The sequence below is a fragment of the Cervus canadensis genome, chromosome 10, assembly GCF_019320065.1.
Source record: "Cervus canadensis isolate Bull #8, Minnesota chromosome 10, ASM1932006v1, whole genome shotgun sequence".
NCBI lineage: Eukaryota > Metazoa > Chordata > Mammalia > Artiodactyla > Cervidae > Cervus > Cervus canadensis.
In genome coordinates this window covers 34011866-34034154 of record NC_057395.1, presented here as the reverse complement: position 1 = coordinate 34034154, position 22289 = coordinate 34011866, and the positions used below count along the sequence as shown (strand labels likewise).

Below are 22289 nucleotides of genomic sequence, written 5' to 3'. Positions count from 1 at the left end.
TACCTTGTAAAGAGGAAAGAACATTTTATATCCTAGATATACCTGATTCTTTTCCATCCCTAAAAAACATTTGCTTTTTAAGTTAGACATAAATGGTGACTAGCCACTCACCCTCCATCTCTCAATGACTTTGAGAGTCAGTATAGATATAACTGCTCTTTGGAAAACAAAAACTTGTTGCAGGAGGTGATACACTTAAGGAACAATGTGAGCAAAATGCAAATTTCAGTTTGTGTGGCTTTGTCCAGGAGAAACAGTAGGTGAAATGCAGAAGATGCACCCAGATAAACTGAGTCACGCAGGAACATGCAAAACACCTGCAGAGACAGGCAAAAGCCACCTGCGGGCACGCCTCACCGCACCACCAGCAAGCGCCCTCAGCTCCCCCAGGGCTGAGTCACCCTTACCCAGGTCTGGTGTCACAGCCCGCTCTCCTACTCTAGCAGTCCCTATGCCCATCTGCATGTTAATCACAAATAAATCCTTCCCATATCCACTCCCAAAGGCTCACGCTAGGTCTCTGTCAAGGTAAAGCGTCATATTTACTGTAATGTTCATGTCTTCGTAAACCATTTAACACATGAAACAGTGCTACTATTTATATTAGGTTCCTATCTTTATTCTTAAGTGTGTTATTGCAGATGGTCTGCAATGTTGTGCCTCTGATGGGTTTTCCCCATAAACTCTAAGGCTTTTTTTATCATGTAGTAATGCATGCTGCATAGTGATTTTTTAGGACACATAAATGCCCGACAGCAAAATTCCCTGTACTCTGAGCTCCAGGTCATCAAAGTTACAACATTTTAAATCCAATAAACAGGAATTATCTGTGAGAACCACAATCAGTCTTCAGGTTTCTCTTCAGTTGATTTCATTCTGTATAGAATTTTATGTTTCTCAAACCACAGCTCTTGGAATAAATATCTAGAAAAAAAAGAGTTATACACAGCATGACTAATAAACATGTGAATTACTAGATATAAAAAAGCTTAGAAATATGACTTTCAAAAGATACTATACATAATAATTTAGATTATTCTACTCAATTTTAATGTAATAATGCTCACCTCTTGGTCAAAAATGAAAAATACTTCAGAGTTTTTAATCTCAAAATGTGTTTGACAAAACGGTTAAAACATATTACTTAAACTCAGCTCCTTCAGCAATTAATCTATCCTCCTTTGCTTAATTTTCGTGACCAATTTCCCTGATCATTGTGAATTACAATATACATAAAACAAACATTTGGTATAAACTAGACACTTAATTTTAGTGCTCCCCACTCAAAGCACAAATAGAATTATGTTACAGTAAGTATTCTTGAGCAAGTAAAAACTGGAGGATATTTTTTTTTGGAGGACATTTTTTGCTTTTCAAATAGACAAATCAGCATAGTTAGACACAAATGCTGAATAAGAGTTGAAATAAAAACAGAACTTTGCTCCCTTCATACTGAAAACCTGAAGGAGATGATTCTCTTTCAAGTTCATGAAAGGCATGCAGAGGAGAAATACTCCTCAGTTTTGTGGAGCTAAGCAAAAGCACAACACTTTAACTTATAGCCTAATAAAGTTCCAGTCCAGATACCAGAAGTCTTCCTATTGCAAATGCATATTTAACTTAACCCAAAGGAAACCCACTGGCCTGCCTGCTCCCCCTCCAAGTAAATTAAATTTGGCAACCATGTCAATGAAATAAAAGTATCCTGATGTTTTGATATTAAATTATTTCACAAAGAACAACTAGAATGTAAGTAATCTCTTAAAAATAAAGAAGAAACATTACCTATACAAACACAAAATTGATTCTCAATATGACGTAAAGTAAAGAGCTTTGTCTTTTTTGTCTGCTTGTTTTGATAAAAACTAACCAGTATTCACTCCTGAAATTACTCTTAAAAAAATCAGCGAGAGACAGCAAAAAAGATTCTAAAAAGGAACTGACTATTCCTGCTGGGAATATAACACAACCAGTGAAAACAACTGGAAATTCTGTCTTTCTCCCTCTATAAAAAGCTTATTTACTTTATGTAATACTTGACAAAAGCCTTTTAATGAGATTCCATGAAATATCATAAACTAATTTAGGAAAGAATTTTTAATGCCAGCAGGATATCTAATTTCCTGAAGTCCAAACAAGAACACTAAAAAAAAAAAAAAAATTCATTTTATTTTTGAAATTGTTCTATATAACTATGTAAAATACTGTACACATGTAACTGACATTGACACATACGAAAAAGTTGCTTAGAAAAAACTAACCTTTAAAAGCAAATGTTTATGTGTGTTAATAACTTGTAATCACACAATACATAACATTTTCCTAGGTCAAATATTTGTGATGCAAAAAAACAAAAAATGCCATTGCTGACTTTGTACCTTATTTGGAATATTAGAAAAAGACTCTCTCAGCCTGTTTCAAAGATGGAAGCTCCTAGTTTCCATAGTTCTCCAGCATTTCAGGTAATCTGCTTACTTGGTAAATAAAACAGAAAAAGAATACGTTGGCTTTGTCACCATTCTCACCTCGGTGAGTCCAATGGTACTATTCTGCTTACAAGAACATCAAAAGCAATAAAATTTCATAATAATCTTAGTCTGTTGTTGCCTCTCCTTTAGCTTGACACAAGATACGAAAACAGTATATGCTTCAGAGCCATAATTATTTAATTTTTCCTCCAAATTGGCACCAGTGAAAGTGAAAGTATTATCAAGTGAAAGTGCTTCTACTCCAAGTCCAGATATTCCTTGTGGGGTCACTCAAACATCAACAAAAGGCTCAGGAGTTGACTAACGCAGGGGTCCCCAACCTCCAGGATCTAATGCCTGATGATCTGAGGCAGAGCTGATGTAATAATAAGAGTGTACAATAGATGTAAAGCGCTTGAATCATCCTGAAACCATCCCCCTGACCCTGGTCTGTGGAAAAATTGTCTTCCACGCAACCAGTCCCTAGTGCCAAAAAGGCCGGGGACCGCTGGACTGACGGACACCAAGTATCCCAGACGACACACAGGGACTGTTAGTGACCATGTGCTGGGAACAGGTCCCCAAGTTTCTGTACCTTGTCTGCCTCTGAGCTGTGAGGTAACAGCAGGGGCACAGATGAGCTGTCCAGGCTGAATGGCGAGAAGGCTGAGGCTCTGAAGCACAGAATTTCTGCAAGCCTCAAAGGATCATGTAACAGTTATACTAACGCGACAATTTATAAATAAGTAGAAGGCTGGAGAGATTCATGGAACTGCCCAGGATCACATATCTAGCAAGATAACTCTTTTGACAAAAGACACATCTGGGTTAAAATCTGAATTCCTAAGGGTCATGAACTAAAATGTCCACATCATAGTAGAATAGAACCCCAATAAACTCCTGAAACATAATTTAGTTCTTATTCTTTTCTTCAACCAGAAGTATCACCACATCCTTGACAAAAAAACCCATATGGTCAAAATGGATACAATTTACAGTGCAAATACTAAAACCATTTGTTTTATCCTGTGCCATCTACCATGCATAGAAATGGACTTGTTATAATGAAGCTTCTTTGGTAAATATTTAGTGAATTTACCTGTATTCTTCACTACAACTTCCTTGGTCATGTTTCACAACTCCTTTAGGTTTATCGTATTTTAAAACTACAGAATATCAAAGATATTAAATTGAAACATTTTTTTTCCTCTGAGGGAAGAGGAACAAAATTCAAAACCAGTACACAAGTATTTTAATCATACCACATGGACGTTTCATATTTGGCATCTTAAATACCTTCCAGAAAACATCACGTACAATTAATCAAAAACATCCTCAATTGTTTACATACTAGATCTCTTTTTGAAGTAGTAAGATATGTAATTATCCTACACTTTAAGAAATTTCATATAGCCTGACACAAAAACAACGGATTACAAATATTGGGTTTTTTTTTAAAAGCCATTAACCAACTGAAATGAGGGTTTAAACCAGCTACTTAACAACCTGATAGTGTATATTACCGTAACTTGTATGTGTTTCTAACTTTACTCTGGGAATAAATTTTACTCAGCCTGATTCCAATTTGGCAACCAATCTCAGGAGAATAAGTAAAATCTAGATTTTTTAAAAAGGAAGTACTTCCCTTCCTTTAAAGTGATTTCAGTATCTTAATAGAAGATATGAATAAAAGGTAATGAGTCTTTTAAAACAAACATGCCAAAATGTACACACCCTAAAACAAAGTTCTATACTTGTTGATGCCATTTCTAAAATACTTAAAAGCCACTGTGAGTGAATCAGGTACATGAATAAGCTTAAGAAAAGCTGATTTGGGTTTGAAAGGGGATAGAAGGGAGCCAATTGTTTTTAAAGGTTCAGATTTCCTTCATTGACTCTAACTGCAACTGGATAAAAAGGACACAAAACTGTACTAAGCATCAGTGGCCTGAGCACACAGCCTCTATTTATACAGAAAAACCACATCCAAAGGCTCAAAATGTTCATTTATATATACACTTCTCTGATATGAGATTGAAAACTTTAGATTCACCACCTTTAACCATAAATCACATAATTCTGACTAACTTTTGAAGGGTTAATTAAGAAAAAAGAGGACTATAATGAGACTAGAGCATCAAATAATAAATAATAATTAACATTTAAAAAAAAGAGAGAGATAAATCCAGAATGTGGGACACACTAAAAGACAACAGGTTTGATCTTTAAAAGGGCAAAAATCATGGAGGAAAAAAGAAGAGATTAATCCAGATTCATAGAGAATAAAGGGACATTAAAAATGTGATCTGTTTCCTGGAATTTAAAAAAACTGTACCTATAAAACAGGGATTATTAGGGGTGTTTGGTAATAATTATATTACAGAATTACTGTTAATTTTCTTAGATGTTAATTTTCTTAATTTTCTTAGATAAAGTTTTAGGTTATGAAGGAAGAGGTATTTATCTTTAACAAAATACATGATGAAATGCTTGGGCATATAGTTTAGTGCAAAGTCTAACTTTGCCTATTCACACAATAAAGTATCATTAACAAAATGTTAATGATTCATGAATCAAGGTGAAGAGTACTCAGGTATTCAATATATTACTTCAATCTTTTTATAACTGAAAATTCTCAACATAGAGAATGGCTGGGAAAAGCAGCACTTGTAGTTTCAGATGCCGACTTCAAAGGGCCAACCTAGTAACACAGTACCTCCCCTCTGTCTAGTCGTAACCTCTAAATCAGTGGTCTCCTAATCGGGCAGATACATTCCAGGGTACCGACTAATGAACCAGAGATAAGCGAAGAAATATTAGAATTTCTATTAATAAACTTTACTCTTATCCTTGTAAGATTTCTTGGGTTTCATAATGTACTACACATATTACTACAGTAGAACTTGTACCATTTGTAAATACACATATTTTGAGGCCATAAACTCAAAAATATTTGTTACTGATGGCATCAGATAAAAAAATTTGAATATACTCTTTTCTAAAATACACATAACTTTCTTAAGTCTATGAACACCAAAAGATATTAGAACCAGTTCCTTTCATGTTTATGCAGGAGCTTACTGACACTTAATATGCAATCCTTATCAGAAACTCTGACTGGAAAAGAAACAGGAAACGGAGAATAATGGCAATGGCAAGGATTAACATAAAACTAGGAGTCAGAAAATCAGCAAAGAACAGTATGACCACAAGTTATCGCCAATAAAGAGTTAGGCTTTGTTCAGTAAAGAAATCTGTATGGAAAAAATATTTCTGAAGCAAGAAAAATCAGGAGGGAAAAATAATCTCAAAGGAAGACCATATTAAAAAAAGAGGGCATAAAATTCAAGGAAGCTTTGATTAGAAACAGGGGCTGTAATCATAAATAACACAGAAAATAATCTAGGGACTTCCCTGGTGGTCCAGTGGTTAAGACTTCAACTTCCAAAGCAGGGGGTGCAGGTTCGATCCCTGGTCAGGGAGCTAAGATTCCACATGCCTCACGCTCATAAAAAACAAAATATAAAACAGAAACAATATTGTAACAAACTCATTAAAGACTTTAAAAATGGTTCACCTGAAAAAAAAAATCTTGAAAAAAAAGAAAGAAAATAATCTAGGTTTTGACAAGAACACTTAATCATGATTCTAAAATAAAAGATAACTGAACATAAGGTCTTTGAGAAACAGTTAAGTAAGTTTTTCTTTATTCTAAAGGGTACAAAGATTCATTGACAATGAAAAACTTTTTTTAAATTATAAAATTATATGATTTTACTATTAAATAAAGAGTGATACAACAACACTCTATAATTGCTAACTGGTAAGATGAGAAAAAGAAAACAGTGATTTTAATGTCTTAAATGAAAATTTGACAAATTATACCAATGGACCTAAATTTAGAAAATAATTGTATAGTTTTTGCAGTTGCAGAGTTTATCAGATAGGACACTAATTTATCTTTTATAAACTTGAAGCCTGGGACTAAAGGTAAGTTTCATGCTGAATTATACATGTGTCATTTATGAAAACTATGAGAAAAGAACACTAGGGGTCTACTAAGCATTTTAATTACATAAATTAACAGGTATAGAGACAAACTTTCAGAAGTTTTTAATACAGTGAAGAAAATCTCTGGCACAGAAAAAGGTTCCTCATGAGTAGGAGAGACAGGAACAGCAAAGCAGGACCACGGAGTTAGGGGAAATCAGGGGAAGGACGCACTATGTAGTAGGTAGGTTTAGGACACTGATGTATTAGTCATCCGACTGACCATGGGGTTTGTTAGCTACTCTTGCTAGACAGTAACTGGGCAGAATTTTGCCATTCAGATGTCACTGGCTTATGGATACACAAACTTTATAAAACTTTATAAAAGTAAAAAAAACTTTTTACTTTTACTTCATAAAAGCAAAAAGAGTTTTACTGAGAAGTAAAATTTGCTTCCCAGAAATTCTTATTATAGCTAATTTATTTTATAAATAATTCAATTCCCTTTAAAAGGGGACAGCTACCTGTTAAAGAAAAATTTTACAAAAGTGCAGCACACACTCTGGTTGCAGAACAAAATCACTGTGCTCCTAATTAGTCCTTTCCTATTTCTATCCTTGCCCTGGCACCTGAAAGATGGAAAATCCAGTGCTTCCTTTTCAGTGGAATTTTTTCCATCTGGTGTTTTCATACCTAGTAAGTGAAAGCTGTTTAGTTGCTAAGTCATCTACAGCTCTTTTGTGACCCCATGGACTAACATAACCCGCCAGGATCCTCTATCCACGGGATTTCCCAGGCAAGAAAACTGGAGTGAGTTGCCATTTCCTTCTCCAGGGGATCTTCTGAACTCAGGGATCAAACCAGCATCTCCTGCTCTGCAGGCAGATTCTTTACCACTGAGCTACTAGGGAAGCCTAGTAAAAGAAACCTACAAGCTTATAATATAGTATTGGTTTTAAGTATTTTTAAGTATTCATCATTTAAATCTTTATAAAAGCCTAGTAATATGACTAGGTAAAGAAACTTACACATGCCTTGTAATAAGGATAGCCTTTTTTCATTTCACCATTCTTTGACTTTTACAAGGCAAAACACATACTAGAGAATATGTCATTGATTTTACAGCATGAAGCATACCAAAATAAAATGGGACAACGATACATTTTGCCACTGGTATTGGGGAATTTATCAAAAAACAGAGAAAAATACAGTATGAATTGACACAAAGTGTATCACTTAAACTATTCAAATGGCAATGAAAAATATTACAATCTTTTGACAATGTTTAGCAAAAAACAACATATTAAAAATTTTAATGTAAAGTTTGATTTTGAATTTTAAAATTACTGTTTGAGGGCAAAGTACTCTAAACTTAGGAAAACACAAATTAGGGTGATGTAAATTTGAACCTACCTTGTCAAAGGTAGAATCATGGTGTCAAAAGGGAAAGCAAGTACCTGATCACAATAGTCTCAGAAAATACAAATTAAATCTTCATTTATGGTGTGAAACCTGTTAATAAATCAATTCGTTTACTATGGTACTCAATTCTTCAGTTGTTTCAATAATAGTGTTAAATAACAGCACAACTTGGGAAATTATAAATATTTAAGGAGATTAAAATATCAGCAGAAAACATATTTCATATGGATTAAAAGAAAAAGCATTCATTCAAAACTGCTTCTGAATAAGAAGCCAAAATAATTCCATTCGGGAACTTTAAGAGAGGAGAGAGAGAAAACAGCCTATAAATTCAGTTTCAAAGACAAGAATACATATACAAACTGTTAAGCAAAGCCAGGAATCTAGATGACTTTGAAACATCTACTTACACTCATTTTAATGAAGAATTAAAGGATACAATGTGTTAAAGACATATTTAAAAGACTAGCAGTGGAATAAGACAGATGAAATGAATTTCACCGTAGCCTAAATAATTACAAGAGACTGAAATTGTAGTGTAATTCATGTTCTCTTTCCAGTTTAAAAGCTTCTATCCTTTGCCTCTATCTTTGGTGTCACTGCCACCAATAAACACAGTATACAGTTTAGAAACCTAATTACTATCTTCGACTAGGAAAAAGTAAATCAACATTATCTCTTTAAAAGTTAAGGTATAAAAGAATGCAGTCCGACTTGATTTTTGTCTCATGGTCCCACAGTATTCTGATATATCATGCCAAAATGTCAAAGTTTAAAGGGGAACATCATCATTTGCTAGAAGTGCACCAAAAATTTAGCTACTGTACGCTGGTGTGATGACAGCTAGTAGTATGCAGAGGCTACAGAATGACATAACATATGTGCGTTCAGCTCCCAATTACTCCCAGGAAGGTTCAGTTGAATGGGAAACTGAAATGGGGACAACATAACACCTTCATGTACATATACTACAGTTTTTCTCTTGCAGTTTAAAAGGATAGTGTAATTATCTTCAATTTACACAAAACATTATGGAACATGGTAGCTGTTCATGATTAAAATAAAATAGCAAGGTCAATTAATTTAACAGTGTTAAATATATTCACATGATCACCACTTGTGATTCAAAATGGCCAGTAGTGAAGCTACACAGCAACCTATGTACACAACATTTGCCACGACAGTGTTGGTAAGTTTGACTCTTTGCAGGCCAGGTGGTTTTACGAGACAGATAATCTTGCATTGATCCTTTCATATTATGAAAGGAATTATATGTTGTAAGTAGTTTCATTCCTCACAGGGGAGGGGAGGGGAGACCCTCTAAAAAGTCAGTGCAAATTGAAGAGGGATCTCCCTTCTTGAACATTGGAACGTGTTGACCAAGATACGATTCCTATAAGCTGAGGGTGAACCAATCTTAAGATATTAAAGGATCTCGTAACATTGCCATTGGCGATCGGCGGGTATCTGCCACAAAGGGGACTCCAGTCCTATAGCAGAGCCTTCTGGGAGTACGGCTGCTGCGGCTGAGGCGGCTGCTGGCTGCCCCCCGGCTGGGGCACTGTGGACGGTAACGTATAGTTCGGCACCTGGGACAGGCTGGTCCCCGCGTTCTGGTAGATGGTGACGTCGGGAGCAGCTGTGGCGGCAGGGGGAGGACTGTACACTGAAGCCGGGCTGGGGTACGTACTTCCCGGGACGGGGCTGACCATTGTGCTGTGGAGGGGACAGAACACTCAGTTAGGTCAACACTGACTTACACGGCCATGCAGAGATCAACAGCAAAGCTGTTCACTAAAGTCACTCAGTCAAGCGATCCATTCCATTAAGTGTTTATTAAATGGCTAGAATGTGCCAGATACTGCTATTTGAGGCACTGGGATATCATAAAGGAAGAAGGGGGGGAAGTCCCCACCATCATGGAACTTATATTCTAACAGGAGGAAAAAAGATGAGGAAAAAATGTGTGATATGTCAAGAGGTAGTGACAAGAGGTGATACGAAGAAACACAGGGACTCCCCCGCAGTTCAGAGGTTGAGATTTTCGCCTTCCAATGCAGGGGGTGAGTTTGATACCTGGCCAGGGAGTTAAAATTCCACTTGCCAAAATAAAATAAAACATAAAGCAGAAGCAACATTGTAACAAGTTCAAGGAAGACTTTAAAAATGGTCTAAGTCAAAAAAAGACAAAAAGAAACAAAGCATCCCAGGAGGACCACTAGTTCCTGGGACAAGAGATTCCTGTGGATACAGGATGCTGGGGGAGGCCACTCAGATACAGCAACACTGAAGGAAAGACCCGAAGAGAGTGGGAGGGGGTGACATCGACGATCTAGGAGAAAGGGCACTTCCGGCAAAGAGAACAGCAAGCCTGTGAGAAAAGGCCAGGCATGGTCAAGAGGCAGCAAGGAGGCCTGGATGGCTGAGCAGAGTGGGCAGAAGGCAGAGTGGCATGAAATGAGGCAGCAGAAACAGGAGAGGAGCCTGTGTGCACAGGCCTGCAGACTGTGGGCAGGGTCCGGGCCTGTGGCTGAGGGGGATGGAAAAGCACTAGTCGACTGTGGACAGAAGAGCAATCAGGACTTTGCTGGCTCAGTGGTTAAGAACCCGTCTGCCAAAGCAAGGGACTCGGGTTCGATCCCTGGTGGCGAACTAAGATCCCACATGCCGAGGGGCAACTAAGCTCTCATCATAACCAGAGAGCCCATGCGCGGCAACTGCTGAGCCTGCGCACCACAACTAGAGAGGCCCACGTGCCACAGCCAGAGAAGTCCACGTGCCGCAACTAGGCAGAGAAGCCCCTACGAGCTGCGGTGACGGCCAGGAAAGGACAATGTGACGCAACTTGGTTTTAACAGGCTCCCCCTAGGGTGACGGAAGTCTGCAAAAGTGACAACCTGAGAATCGAAAATCTATGTAAAAGAATAAGAAACTGTCTGCTAGATATGGACCGAGGGACACTAAAATACCTGCCTACCAAAAACACAGGAAAAAATTCCTCCTGACTGTGATGTGCAATTAGAAGGCTTGAGTCAAATATGTCATATACCCCTATGATGTATACGTCCACCTCCATTTCCACTACTTCCAATTTTGTTAGCATATGTTTGTTTTGCCATCAGTTTTCTCATTCAAACACACACAGATGCACATGTACATACACACAACTGTTCCTAATATATCTTTTTAAAAATTGTCTCAAGGTCTTTGTGAAGACTTTTCAAGAAACTGAAATGTGTAACTCACTGGCCTAACACAGCCCTTGAAACTCCCATCAAGACATTTGTTTATCAAGTATCGACTGAGTTCCCACCAGGTATAAAACTGCTATACAGTGTGGCTCTACAGGTGACAGATCCCACGCCAGCTCTCAGGATACAGCAGCCTAGCTGGGGATACGGACCACAAGACGACACAGTGCGCTGGGGGCCTGGGGCAGCAACAGAGGAGCACCAGCGCTGGCGAGGGGGAGGGCGAGACAGCCCTGGAGCAAAGATGAAGCTAAGAACTAAAGAATGAGTAGAACAGCCGGATGAAGAGGACTAAATATTTTGACATTAATGCTCTACCAAAAGCACCTCTTGAAAAGCACCTGTGTTTCCGGAGAGGTGACATTTACGGCTAGCCAGCAGCCAGGCTGGGGGATACAGCACAGGCCATGGGTCCAGGACAGGGGTTCATACCCAGGTGGCAGGAGAGGACAGGGCAGTCCCCAGCCAACAGTAACACGGCACTCTGACTCTGCAGCACCCACTATCAGAGCAGCTCATTTACAAGGATAATACCTCAAGGCTCTGGACTAAGAGATCCAAGCAACCTTCAGTGGCGAGAGCAACTAGAGCCGCGCATGACAGGGTCACCGAGGACCAGCTGGGACACAGCAGTACCTCTGGATAAGGCTCAAGTTTCTAAGGGCTTCCTACTTCATTCCCGTACACTGGCTCACTTCTAAACAATTTCCACCTCTACTCACTTTGATCTAATTTTAAAGTAACATGTTACTCTCTTAAAAGCTGCTCCCTACTGATTTCCATGTAAGAGTATTTGGTTTTAACAAACTGAGAATTAGAAAAATAAAAAAGTCCTTGGACAGACAGAAAGGGTCCCACCTAACTTTCCCCTAAACTCTAACCCAGTAGGGAGTGCCGTCGTCTGGCTGCTGTCATCTGATGCCTGTAACAGGCTTCCCCATTACCCTCTTTCTTAAGGTCACTTCAGAATACGAGATGTGACCACAAAATCATGTTTGCAATCCCTCAGCATCCCTAGAGTGGGGCTCCTGAGGTTGAACAGTACAACAGTGAGGGCAGGACAGGAGCTCTGAGACGACTCCAACACGGATGGAGGTTCCTAGAAATTGTGCCTGTGTTACTGAGAAACTTCTGTTGTGAACTCTTAAGTCTACCTGTTTGAGTCAAAGGAATGACTTCCCGTTGAAGTAGAAAAAGCATTCATAAATTATGAATAATATAATGCATACATATAATCATTTACATGATGAGGCATTATATGTAAATGACCAAAACAATGACCCTGACATTTTATCACCAGCTACTCACCCCATGAACCATGGGGGTGTCAGCTTCTTGTTACTGTCTCCTTCCATGTGGTTTATTAAGCTGTGATATATATACTAACTTCCTACCAGGGTAAAAAGAAGGACATATTTGTTTCTAAGAGACAGCTCAGAACTATAAATTGTAAAAGAATAATCAAAGAACACTGAGCTTTTTATGTGAAATTTGTATAAAATGTTAAATTACAGTAATCAAAATAAAGTTAAGTTTCATTAAAGTCCTTAGCTAATATCAGACTCAGATAAAAACAAAAGAAATTCTGATGGGAAGGAATATCAAAAATACCTAGCTACAATGTTATGTGGCAGCCTGGATGGGAGGGGAGTTTGAGGGAGAATGGATACATGTACAAATCTGGCTGCATCCCTTTGCTGCCCACCTGAGACAATCACAACACTGTTAACTGGCTAACCCCAGTACAAAACTAAAAGTTAAGAAAAAACAACAACAACGAGGCAAAATCAGAATCCAGTAGTTCAAGGAACCAGTAGGACAGAGGACTGGCATGCTGGCTGGCACTGCCATGCTGCACGGGGTCCCAGAGAACCCACTTGCCACCACAGACAGTGATGGCACCCTGCTGCAGTGATGACACCCATCCTGCATTTTTTAAATCCAGTTTTCATGATTACAGATGATCGACGGCACTTGAGGCTTTCAATAGCACTACCCACAAACAAGTCAATAATCAAATTACTTGGGGTAGGAAGCCTGGGCTTGCTGAGTAGGAAGGGCTGGGCTTGCAGACGGTGGCACTGCTCCTTGGCTGAGGGAAGACAGCTGCTCTGGGGGCAGGCTGTAGCTCTGCAGGTGGCTCATCTGGGCGCTCCCTGCGACCAGGTAAGCACCACTCTGAGGTGGGTACACCTAGAACAGTTCCACATAAAACATGTTAGGTTCCCTCTGATTTTAACAGGCATGCTTTCAATTACAAACAGAACAACAATCACATCTCTGAAGTCTTCTAAGTTACTTCTGCTGTCAGGCATCTGAAAAAGTTACTTTTCAGTGACATGGGCTTCTGATGATTTTTGTTCTTAGGTAAACAATAGCAAAACTCATGTTCCCCTTCATACAGAAGCAGTAAAGGAACTTACCTTTTAATCTGATACTGATATAATCTCTCTCTCCATGTTGATACTGTATCTCCCTAAAAGGAATCCCTGACTCAAGGGACACGAGTGTCAGCAAACTCCAGGAAATAGTGAAGGACAGGGGAGGCTGGCACGCTGCAGTCCATGGGGTCGCAAAGAATCACAGGACTTAGTGACTCAACAATAACAACAAAGGAATCCCCCCAAATGCTTAAGAAAGTGTATTTGAATTCACTGTTTTACAGCAACAGTTCACACTTGTTTCTCGATACCTATCAGAGATATACTAAATATTTCCTAAGTTACAGTTTATTGAACACAGAGCAAGCTAAGCTACCCTTCAAAGTCTGCAGAGTCAGCAGACTTTGTCAAGGGCCTGGACAGTACACGTGTCAGACTTTGTGGACCACGCGGTCTCTGTTGGCACTAGTAAGCTCTGCTCATAGAGAAAGCAGTCAGAAATGATGTAGAAACTGAAGAGAATGGCTGTATTTCAGTAAAAGTTTAAAAAAAGAAAAGAAAAAACAGGTGCAGGGGCTGGATTTTTGCCCTTGGGCCATTGTTTGTGAATCCCTGCATCTAAAAACTGTATTTAAGCCAGAGAGATTCAGGTCTCAAGTGCCTCGCAAATCTTAACATGCATAATATTCTAATTTTCTGCAGTATTCATTAGATCCTTCCATTTCACATGTTTGAAAACTGTTCAGGGATTGCGACTCTCACCAGCTGTTACTGTAAGACGGTAACACCGCCGTCAGGACACAAAATCACCACCATGGGAGTGCCTGTGTTAAAGCCACAAGAGACGCACTACACACAGAGTCCAGAAGGTCTTCACTGTAAACACAGCTACTCCGGCCCTCACAAATCCAATTGTTTGTACTTTGCAAAACCAACAGGAAGGGGTTCTGTTTGTCTGCTGGCTCGCACTGGTATCATGACTCATGGGTAGGTGTTGTCCAGCCCCACATTTCTCAGGTCTGGCTGCTCTTCTTCAGGGTTCTGGTCCCTCCCTTCAGGAGTGGACCTCACCAAAAAAAAAAAAAAAAATTCACCTGCACAAAGTTTATGGTACTCTGTCTGGATAAAATACAGTGTCTGGTGAACTGCTCCCTACACCCTGCACTTGGTGAGTTTGTGGGAAATGGGCTCTGGAAATAATTGCTGGTGTGACGAGTTTTAAGGGCCTGTGCACATCACACATGTTCCCATGTAAGGGAACAGAAAAAAATCCAGATCAAGGCAGCTCACTGTAAAACTGAAAATGGTAGATACTCACAAGGACTTACTAATATTAAGAAACTGTACTCAGACAGACAAAAACTGTCCTCCTTAACCAGACAATTAGATGTGAAACTTTGAAAATACACAGACATTTGGATCTCACACCTGGATTCAATATGCCTGGGGTAGAGCCAATGCATCTATATTTTAACTTGATGGTGACTGATGTGCACTTCTGCATAAAAATAATTTTTTAGAACAAGAACTATCAGTATAGTTAGCATACTATCCATTGTATTTGTCAAGTAAAAAAGTCTTCTAAACTTTATTTTTACTCTGAACATTACTTTTGGGAAGTTTCATATTTTAAAAAAACATAGCTATTTCAAATAATCTCAAATATATTTGAAAATTTTAAATGAGATGCTTGAGCTTTTAAAAGCTTACCTGAGAACCAGAAACACCAGATGACTGAATATAATACTGCTGATTCTGTAATTTTGCATACATGGAATACATGGGGTCTTCATTCATTAACTTGGTATACAAGGACAGGGCTTCCATCACTTTAACATTCAGTTCTGAGAGTTCTGAATGTTTTCTGAAATATTATACAAGAATGTAAAACATCACTGCTATTTACATGTTCTAAGTAGTAAGATGCATCAAAATAGCAAAAGTAGGCAAGAATGGTGTTAAGCAGACACTATTAAAAATGTAACTTGGTGACAAAACAAAATATCCTATAGTTTAACTCCAAGGCAACCACAAGTGTTTAAGATTTAGGTGTTGTGCGGGAAGGACTCGAGCTTATTGCACTTGACTTTACCTCAAAAATCTAGGTTTCCCTCATTAGTAACAGATGGGTCATTTGTGGGGCTTGATGATGCCACTAACAGCAAATATGATTACAACAGTTAACCCTTATTAAAAAAAACAAGACTAGTATCAGAAAGTCACACAAATTCTCACTTTAAAAAGGGGGCAGAGGGGACAGATGGGTTTAATTTCGATTTTCACATCTAGTGGGAAACAAGTGAAAACTGGCATATCTGTAAAAATAAAATAAAAAGGCAGCTCTGTTCCAAGATGCAGCTTAGAGAGCTCTGTAGGGAAGAGGGCACGCAGCACAGGCAGCATACACAGTCTTACCTATCGATATCCTCCAGCTTCTCATCAATGAGAGGCCCCATCTGGTGACACATTGCTAAGACGACAAGATGGAAGAAATATAAGACAATGCAGCAAAAGACAGCAACTCTCTAAAAGATGTCATTTGGAATAATAAAAGTTCTATCAATTAACCTGAGGCCCACAGAACCCAAGACTGGTTTTCCTGGATATTTATAAAATCAATACTTTTGACTGATTGCATTGCTCTCAGAAAACTTTAGTACCAATCTTCATTTTACAACATTTTAAAATGTTGAATAAAATGTTTAATTTGGGTAGAAATGTATAAAAATTTGAATTCTACCACAGGTTTAAACTGCATGTAAACATGAGATTGGTCATAGAAGAGCGAGAAATGTTAACACTGTTTATATTGTCTTCAATTTTATTTAATAATAAAAGCACCCTGTAAGAGAACATTAGATATAACCCTTAATTATTTTTTACTTGTGAGGTAAAAGGAAAACCAGGTTTACCTTCAAGATGAAGTAACTCTGGAAGATCCGGTTGATCATCACTGGGATCTGTACTTTGCAACATCTGTAGCAACTGGTCCATTTTATCCTACAGGAATTAAACAGTTAATATAAAAAGCAACAAATCACTCTGCTACAATGACTTCTCACTTTGCTAATTAGATAATGGATAAACTTGTAATTCACAGATATGAAAACTTCAATTTTGCTTTAATGTATTTACTATCCATGTATTTTCTTTACTACCATATGAAGTCAGAGTGTTGAAAGCTATTTCTTCTTGTTTTCGAAACTGATAACAGAAATTCTCTTAAATAAGAAGAAATAGAGCAACATTTAAACTTACAACATGTGAGTTCATTAATCTCTTATGTCAGGCTAGTGGATTTCCATCTCACTTTCTTTTGGAGCAGCGGTGTAGCCTGGCCACAGTGACAGGTGTACCCTATCAAGCTGGCGTCATTACTTATGACTAACAACTCCCTCACTACTTCTCCACCGGGGAGAACGCAGCAGCTGTTTTATAAGGCACAGCTCGGGTCTACTCCAGCCGTTCCTCTTCTGAGGAGCACCAGAGGGATTTATTCTACATTCTCTTTCCACCAATGTTGCAGCCTGTCATCAAAAAAGGGGAGGATGATTTGTGGTTTCTCTATTCTCCTGGGTGAAAGGCCGGGAGGCATCTCAAGGCAGTGACTCAGACCTATTTCAGAGTCTTTTGTTTTAGACCAACAGAAATAAAGAAGCCATCATGACATAAACACATGTACGCATTATAAGAGCAGAGATGTATCTATATGTAAGTTTAAAAAAATCAAAATATAGATCTCCTGTACCAAACAATATTACTATAATAATTGCAAACTTTTCTCCATTCATGGTTTTGACAAGATTATACTACTAAGCATAGCTACTTAGGTAAATTATTTAAAGACTATCAATTCGAAGCAAAGTCACTGTGTAAACCAAAACAAAACTTTGTAGTCTGTAGAGAAGGAGAACAGTTTGAGAGATGAACTAATCACTAAGAGTGAAAATGACACAACTATATTAAAAAAACTCTCTTGAAGTCAAAGAATTTCATATTCTGAAATAGATACTACTTTTCAATGTAAAAGAGTCCTAATTTCATTTTAAGTAGTCTAAAAGAGAAGGCACATGTCAGGAAAGTGTCTGAAGTCAAAAAAAGAGAGGAGAGGAGGAGTAAAATGAGAGTCAGCTAACACGTGGGTAACTTCTGTCCTCTTGATTTATAGAATTCTGTACCCTAATTGAAATTATCTACCAGAGAAATGAGGTTTCTAGGTAGACCCTACATGCATTTTCTTTATTAATATTTATTTATTTGGCTCTGCCAGATTAGTTACAGCACATGAGATCTTTGATCTTGTTGTGGCATGAGGGATCTAATTCCCTGACCAGGGATCAAACCTGGGCCCCCAGTGTTGGGAGAGTGGAGTCTTAGCCACTGGATCACCAGGGAAGTCCCCACACATTTTCTGATGTCATGCTATAGCTAAAGCTGACTTTCCCTGCCCCTATACAGGCTCTGGCTCTCAGCACAGCCTTCAAAAGAGTGCTCTTCGAACTTTAGTCCTCTGTTTCCATAACAGATACTTCCCTCCAAAGAAGGCTAAAAACCAACAAATCCCTTCACATATTTCAAACAGGAATTCTCATTTTTCATCATTAGTTTAAAATGTTACAAAGGATATAACTGCCAAAAAATTAACTACTGAGATTTAAAAATAAAAGTCAAGGACGTCACTAGCAGTCCAGGGCTTAGGACTCCGTATTTCCAATGCAGGGGGCTTGGATTCGATCCCTGGCTGGCGAACTAAGGTCTCACATGCTGTGCAGTGCAGCCAAAAAGTAAAAAGTAAAGTAAACAAATAATAAAAATAAAAGTCACACATTCTTTTGAATTTATCCAAAAAGTCTCATTACAATAGTGTTTGTAACAGCAAAAAAAAAAAAAACCCCACAGAGAACTGAAAACAACCTAACTGTCCAACAATAGAATGAAGTCATGATAAACCCATACTATGGAAGATTAAGCAAGAAGTTAAAATAAGAAAGGACAGCTATACCTACTGACATGGTAAGAAGGGGACTAGAGAGGAAATTTCCAGGAGAATCTTGGCTTGGTCTGTATTATTTGAATTTTTATAACAAAATACATGCATTAATCAAGGACTGAATTTTTTTTTTAGAGAAGAGAAGAAAACCATTTCAACTTCCATATCAAATAAGGTGCTCTCGGGCAGAAAGTCACTTACCTCATCAATGTAGGCTTGTTCTGGTTCTGGTTCTATCGTTTCTACCTGAACTTCATCACTAAATTGTACCGTCTTCTTCTCCGTTTTAACTGAAAAACATGTAACAATTATCTTTTCCATATCATAAATTTACAACTTTATCTTAAAGCACTTTAAGTTCCAGGAAAGAATCTAGGTGTTTGCTATATTCTCTTCAATCTGACAGACTCAATTTAAGGGATACACCGCTAGCAGATTAAGGCAATAATGACAGAACAATACATTATGAAACTGTAAAGACTTCTTAATTTTCTCTTCTAAAGATTTTATGTTTTCCATAACAGATACTTCACTAAAAATAAGAGCTGTATTTCTGGAACAAAGATTAATCACCTATTACAAATGAGAGTTCAATAAACTGCTGAATGAAAAGCAGTTTTACAATGGTATAAATAAACTCTGCTATTTAAAATTAATCCTCTTTTCAAATTACCAGTTCTTTCAAAGAAAAGTCTCTGCTTTTCCACAGGCCATACTCTTTCAATATAATGAATTTGGGACGTGAGCTGTATATTTCCTGCATGCCCCTCAGACTTTTTTTTTAACTAAGGGAATGACATTTAGGCCAGTGGAGAACTTTACAACTGGCCTTGGCAGGGATCTGAGTTTTTCCACTAAATCACTCTGTATTTTTTAGTTACATTATTCTTTGCAATGAAAGGGTGGTTACTAAGGGATCTGCAAACTAGAAGTACATATTTCTCTTGCTCAACAAAGCAATATTTAAAAAGTATTCAATATATCACTAACTAGCAAGTATAAGGTTATGATTTCCACAGCAACTGACTTTCTCCGAAGTAATACTGAGAGGCACATACAGCCTTAAAGAAATGAACTTTCTTTTGGGATCTTTTTATCCATGTATCAATATAGTTGCTTTCCCCAGTGGCTCAGTGGTAAAGAATCCACCTGCCAATGCAGGAGACACAGGTTTGATCCCTGGGTCGGGAAGATTCCCTGGAGAAGAAAATGGCGACCCACCCCAGTATTCTTGCTTGGAAAATCCCATGGACAGAGGAGCCTGGCGGGCTATAATCTATGGAGATGCAAAGAGTCAGACAAGACTCAGCATCTAAATAACAACAAGGCAATGCAGCCAAGCAGGATTCGTAAAAATTAAGATTCAAGGTGGAAAGAGGGCAAGTGGAAAGGGGCAGAATTAAGGAAGGAAAATAATATTTATTAAACCACTAAATGTGCTTAATGGAATATTGCATTTCCCCCAATGAGTCTCCAATACAATCCTCTAAGATACACCCACCCTGTGAATAAGGTGAACAGTGGCTTAGAAAGATTAAACGCCAATCAATGGCAAGGCCTGGACCTGAATGCCCATCATTCTAGCTGCACTAGCCCACACTACTGGAATCCAGCCTGTGACTTTATGCTGAGAACAATAAGTCATATCACTTATATATTCTATGTTACAGAATATAATGGAAAATAGTTTAATCTCCAATACAAGGAATATATTCATCCCACAGAAGTCACAATAAAGAAAAAGTCTACATACACAAGCAATTTCAGCTTATTTCACTTTCCCATGGGAGAAAAAGAGCCACCTGCTATAGATATTTCTGCTTTTTATATCCTGAAGTATAGACACATAGAAAGCTGGGACAGCCCTGCAAGGCAGACTTCCCATCCTAACAGCTGACCCTGCACAAGTCTACAGTGTTTTTTCTCTTAGGGGCTAATACTGTTACTTTGTATGCGTGCATTATGTTTGTGTACTATGTGTCACATGAGTATAAATATCACACACACACACACATATACACATATATGATAAAGTCCTTTCACAAAATCTTACTACCTCTCCAAAATGTAAACAAGCTAAGTAGCTCAGGCATTTCTAATGATACATTAAGTGAAATGGACCTCTATTTCCTCATACAGATCTACAAGGATCTTGCTAACACTCCTTTTCCAAACTTGAGAACTATAACTCCATTACATAAGCTCTGATGCTCTCTTTTAGGTGGTCCAGAGTGAAACACATGAAAATAGCTAGAAAATTCACTTTAAGGTTACTTTGCTATGTGACAGGCAAGAAGGTATCTTTATCCACGTGACATATTGAATCTCATCTGGAATGGACATTCAAGACAATTCTATCCGACAACTAACAACATAAACAAACAAAAAAAAAACAAAATCACAGATAAAAACACAAACAAAAAAACCTCACAGCAAAATACAGAAAAGTTCACCATCCTCAGGTGAGGTTAAAAAATGGGCACATTATGCACTGCCATTTAAACTAGGTTCTACAACTTGTTCTTGAGTTTAACAAAAAAGAACTTCATAAAGGAATGGGTATCGGAATCTGTCTGTATTAAAGTGATATAAGACATCCTGACAATAACTAGGAGACAGCACTGTTTTATCCAGGATCTGTGATGTATGTTATTAAAGCCTTCTCTTGAAAGAGAAGCATTTCTGTATTTTCAAAGAAAAGTGTATCTTTACTAATACATAGACACTTATATTTCATTTATTGTATAAACATTTATACAGTCTGTATTCTGGATAAGACTCAGTACCAAGTACTGCTGGAAATAAAAAAACTGAGACAAAGATCTTTTCTTAAAATTCTCATAAACTGAAAAAGACCAAAGCAAATGGTGACTTATAACTCTCTTTGATCTCTTCTATCTGGCATTACAGAAAGATAAGATGAACTGAGACATTTTGCCAAGATAACTAACATACAAAAATCCCTTAAAACTCAAAACATTTCAGTCGCTAATAGAAACCTTTCTAGATGAGAACATATTTCTGTTTCCTTAAACAGAGGAAGAATATGACTTACTCCTGATGATTCAAACTTATCATCAGGAACATTCATCACAGTATTTTGTGGAAATACAGTGACCCGCCTACCAACATTTCGATAGGCTACTGGCAGTTGACATTTCCTGCAATGATTATGCCTGCCCGTAATACCACTCTTCCTCCTTGGCCCCACTTTTTAGACAGTTTCTCCATGTCAGAACGTACTGACATGGTTAGGTATGGTTGCTTCTGAATATCTGACATTAAGTGTAGGAAAGCCATTAAGTTGCTTAGAGGCCACTGCTTTCAAGTTTGAGGCTGGATACTAGTGAAATGAGCTAAACTTAGAACAGGAAGAAATCTCCAGAAGGTTACACCACATTTGTCACACTATTGTCAACTGATGATACCAAAAATACAAGATTAAATTCTACAACACTTCTTAATCTGCATTTCTGCAATGACATATAAATACACAAACATACTTTTTCTTTTCCTAAATAAAAGTCTACAGCCTGATAAACTGATTGGGGAACTGCATTTTTAATAAACACCTTGGAGGCGCCAAGATTTGAGAATTCTTGCTCCAGAAAGCTGAATTTTAGAGAATAAAGGATTACTGTCCAGTGACAGACCAGAAAATACTTACTCATTTCAGGCTCAACAGTGAGATCTGCAGTCACAAAATTTGAGGGGAAGAGCCCCATGCCTTGATGGGTTTCCCCTTTCCACCAGTTGGGGTCACTAAGAAAAACAAAAAAAAGAAAGC

At 38.0% G+C, this 22289-nt stretch overlaps 1 protein-coding gene across 2 annotated transcripts in view; it reads right to left on the bottom strand.

Annotated features, from left to right (window-relative positions):
- Positions 1-848: 848 nt before the first annotated feature.
- The window catches only part of STAM (signal transducing adaptor molecule), a 61707-nt gene continuing 40266 nt past the window's right edge, over positions 849-22289 (bottom strand). For both annotated transcript variants that reach the window (XM_043478989.1, XM_043478987.1), the window contains 7 exons: positions 22170-22264; positions 18704-18792; positions 16425-16512; positions 15928-15982; positions 15223-15376; positions 13155-13324; positions 849-9596 (listed from right to left, as the gene is read on the bottom strand). In XM_043478989.1, coding sequence (XP_043334924.1) covers positions 9371-9596; positions 13155-13324; positions 15223-15376; positions 15928-15982; positions 16425-16512; positions 18704-18792; positions 22170-22264 — 877 coding nt within the window. In that variant the 3' untranslated portion in view covers positions 849-9370. The remainder of the gene's footprint in view (positions 9597-13154; positions 13325-15222; positions 15377-15927; positions 15983-16424; positions 16513-18703; positions 18793-22169; positions 22265-22289) is intronic.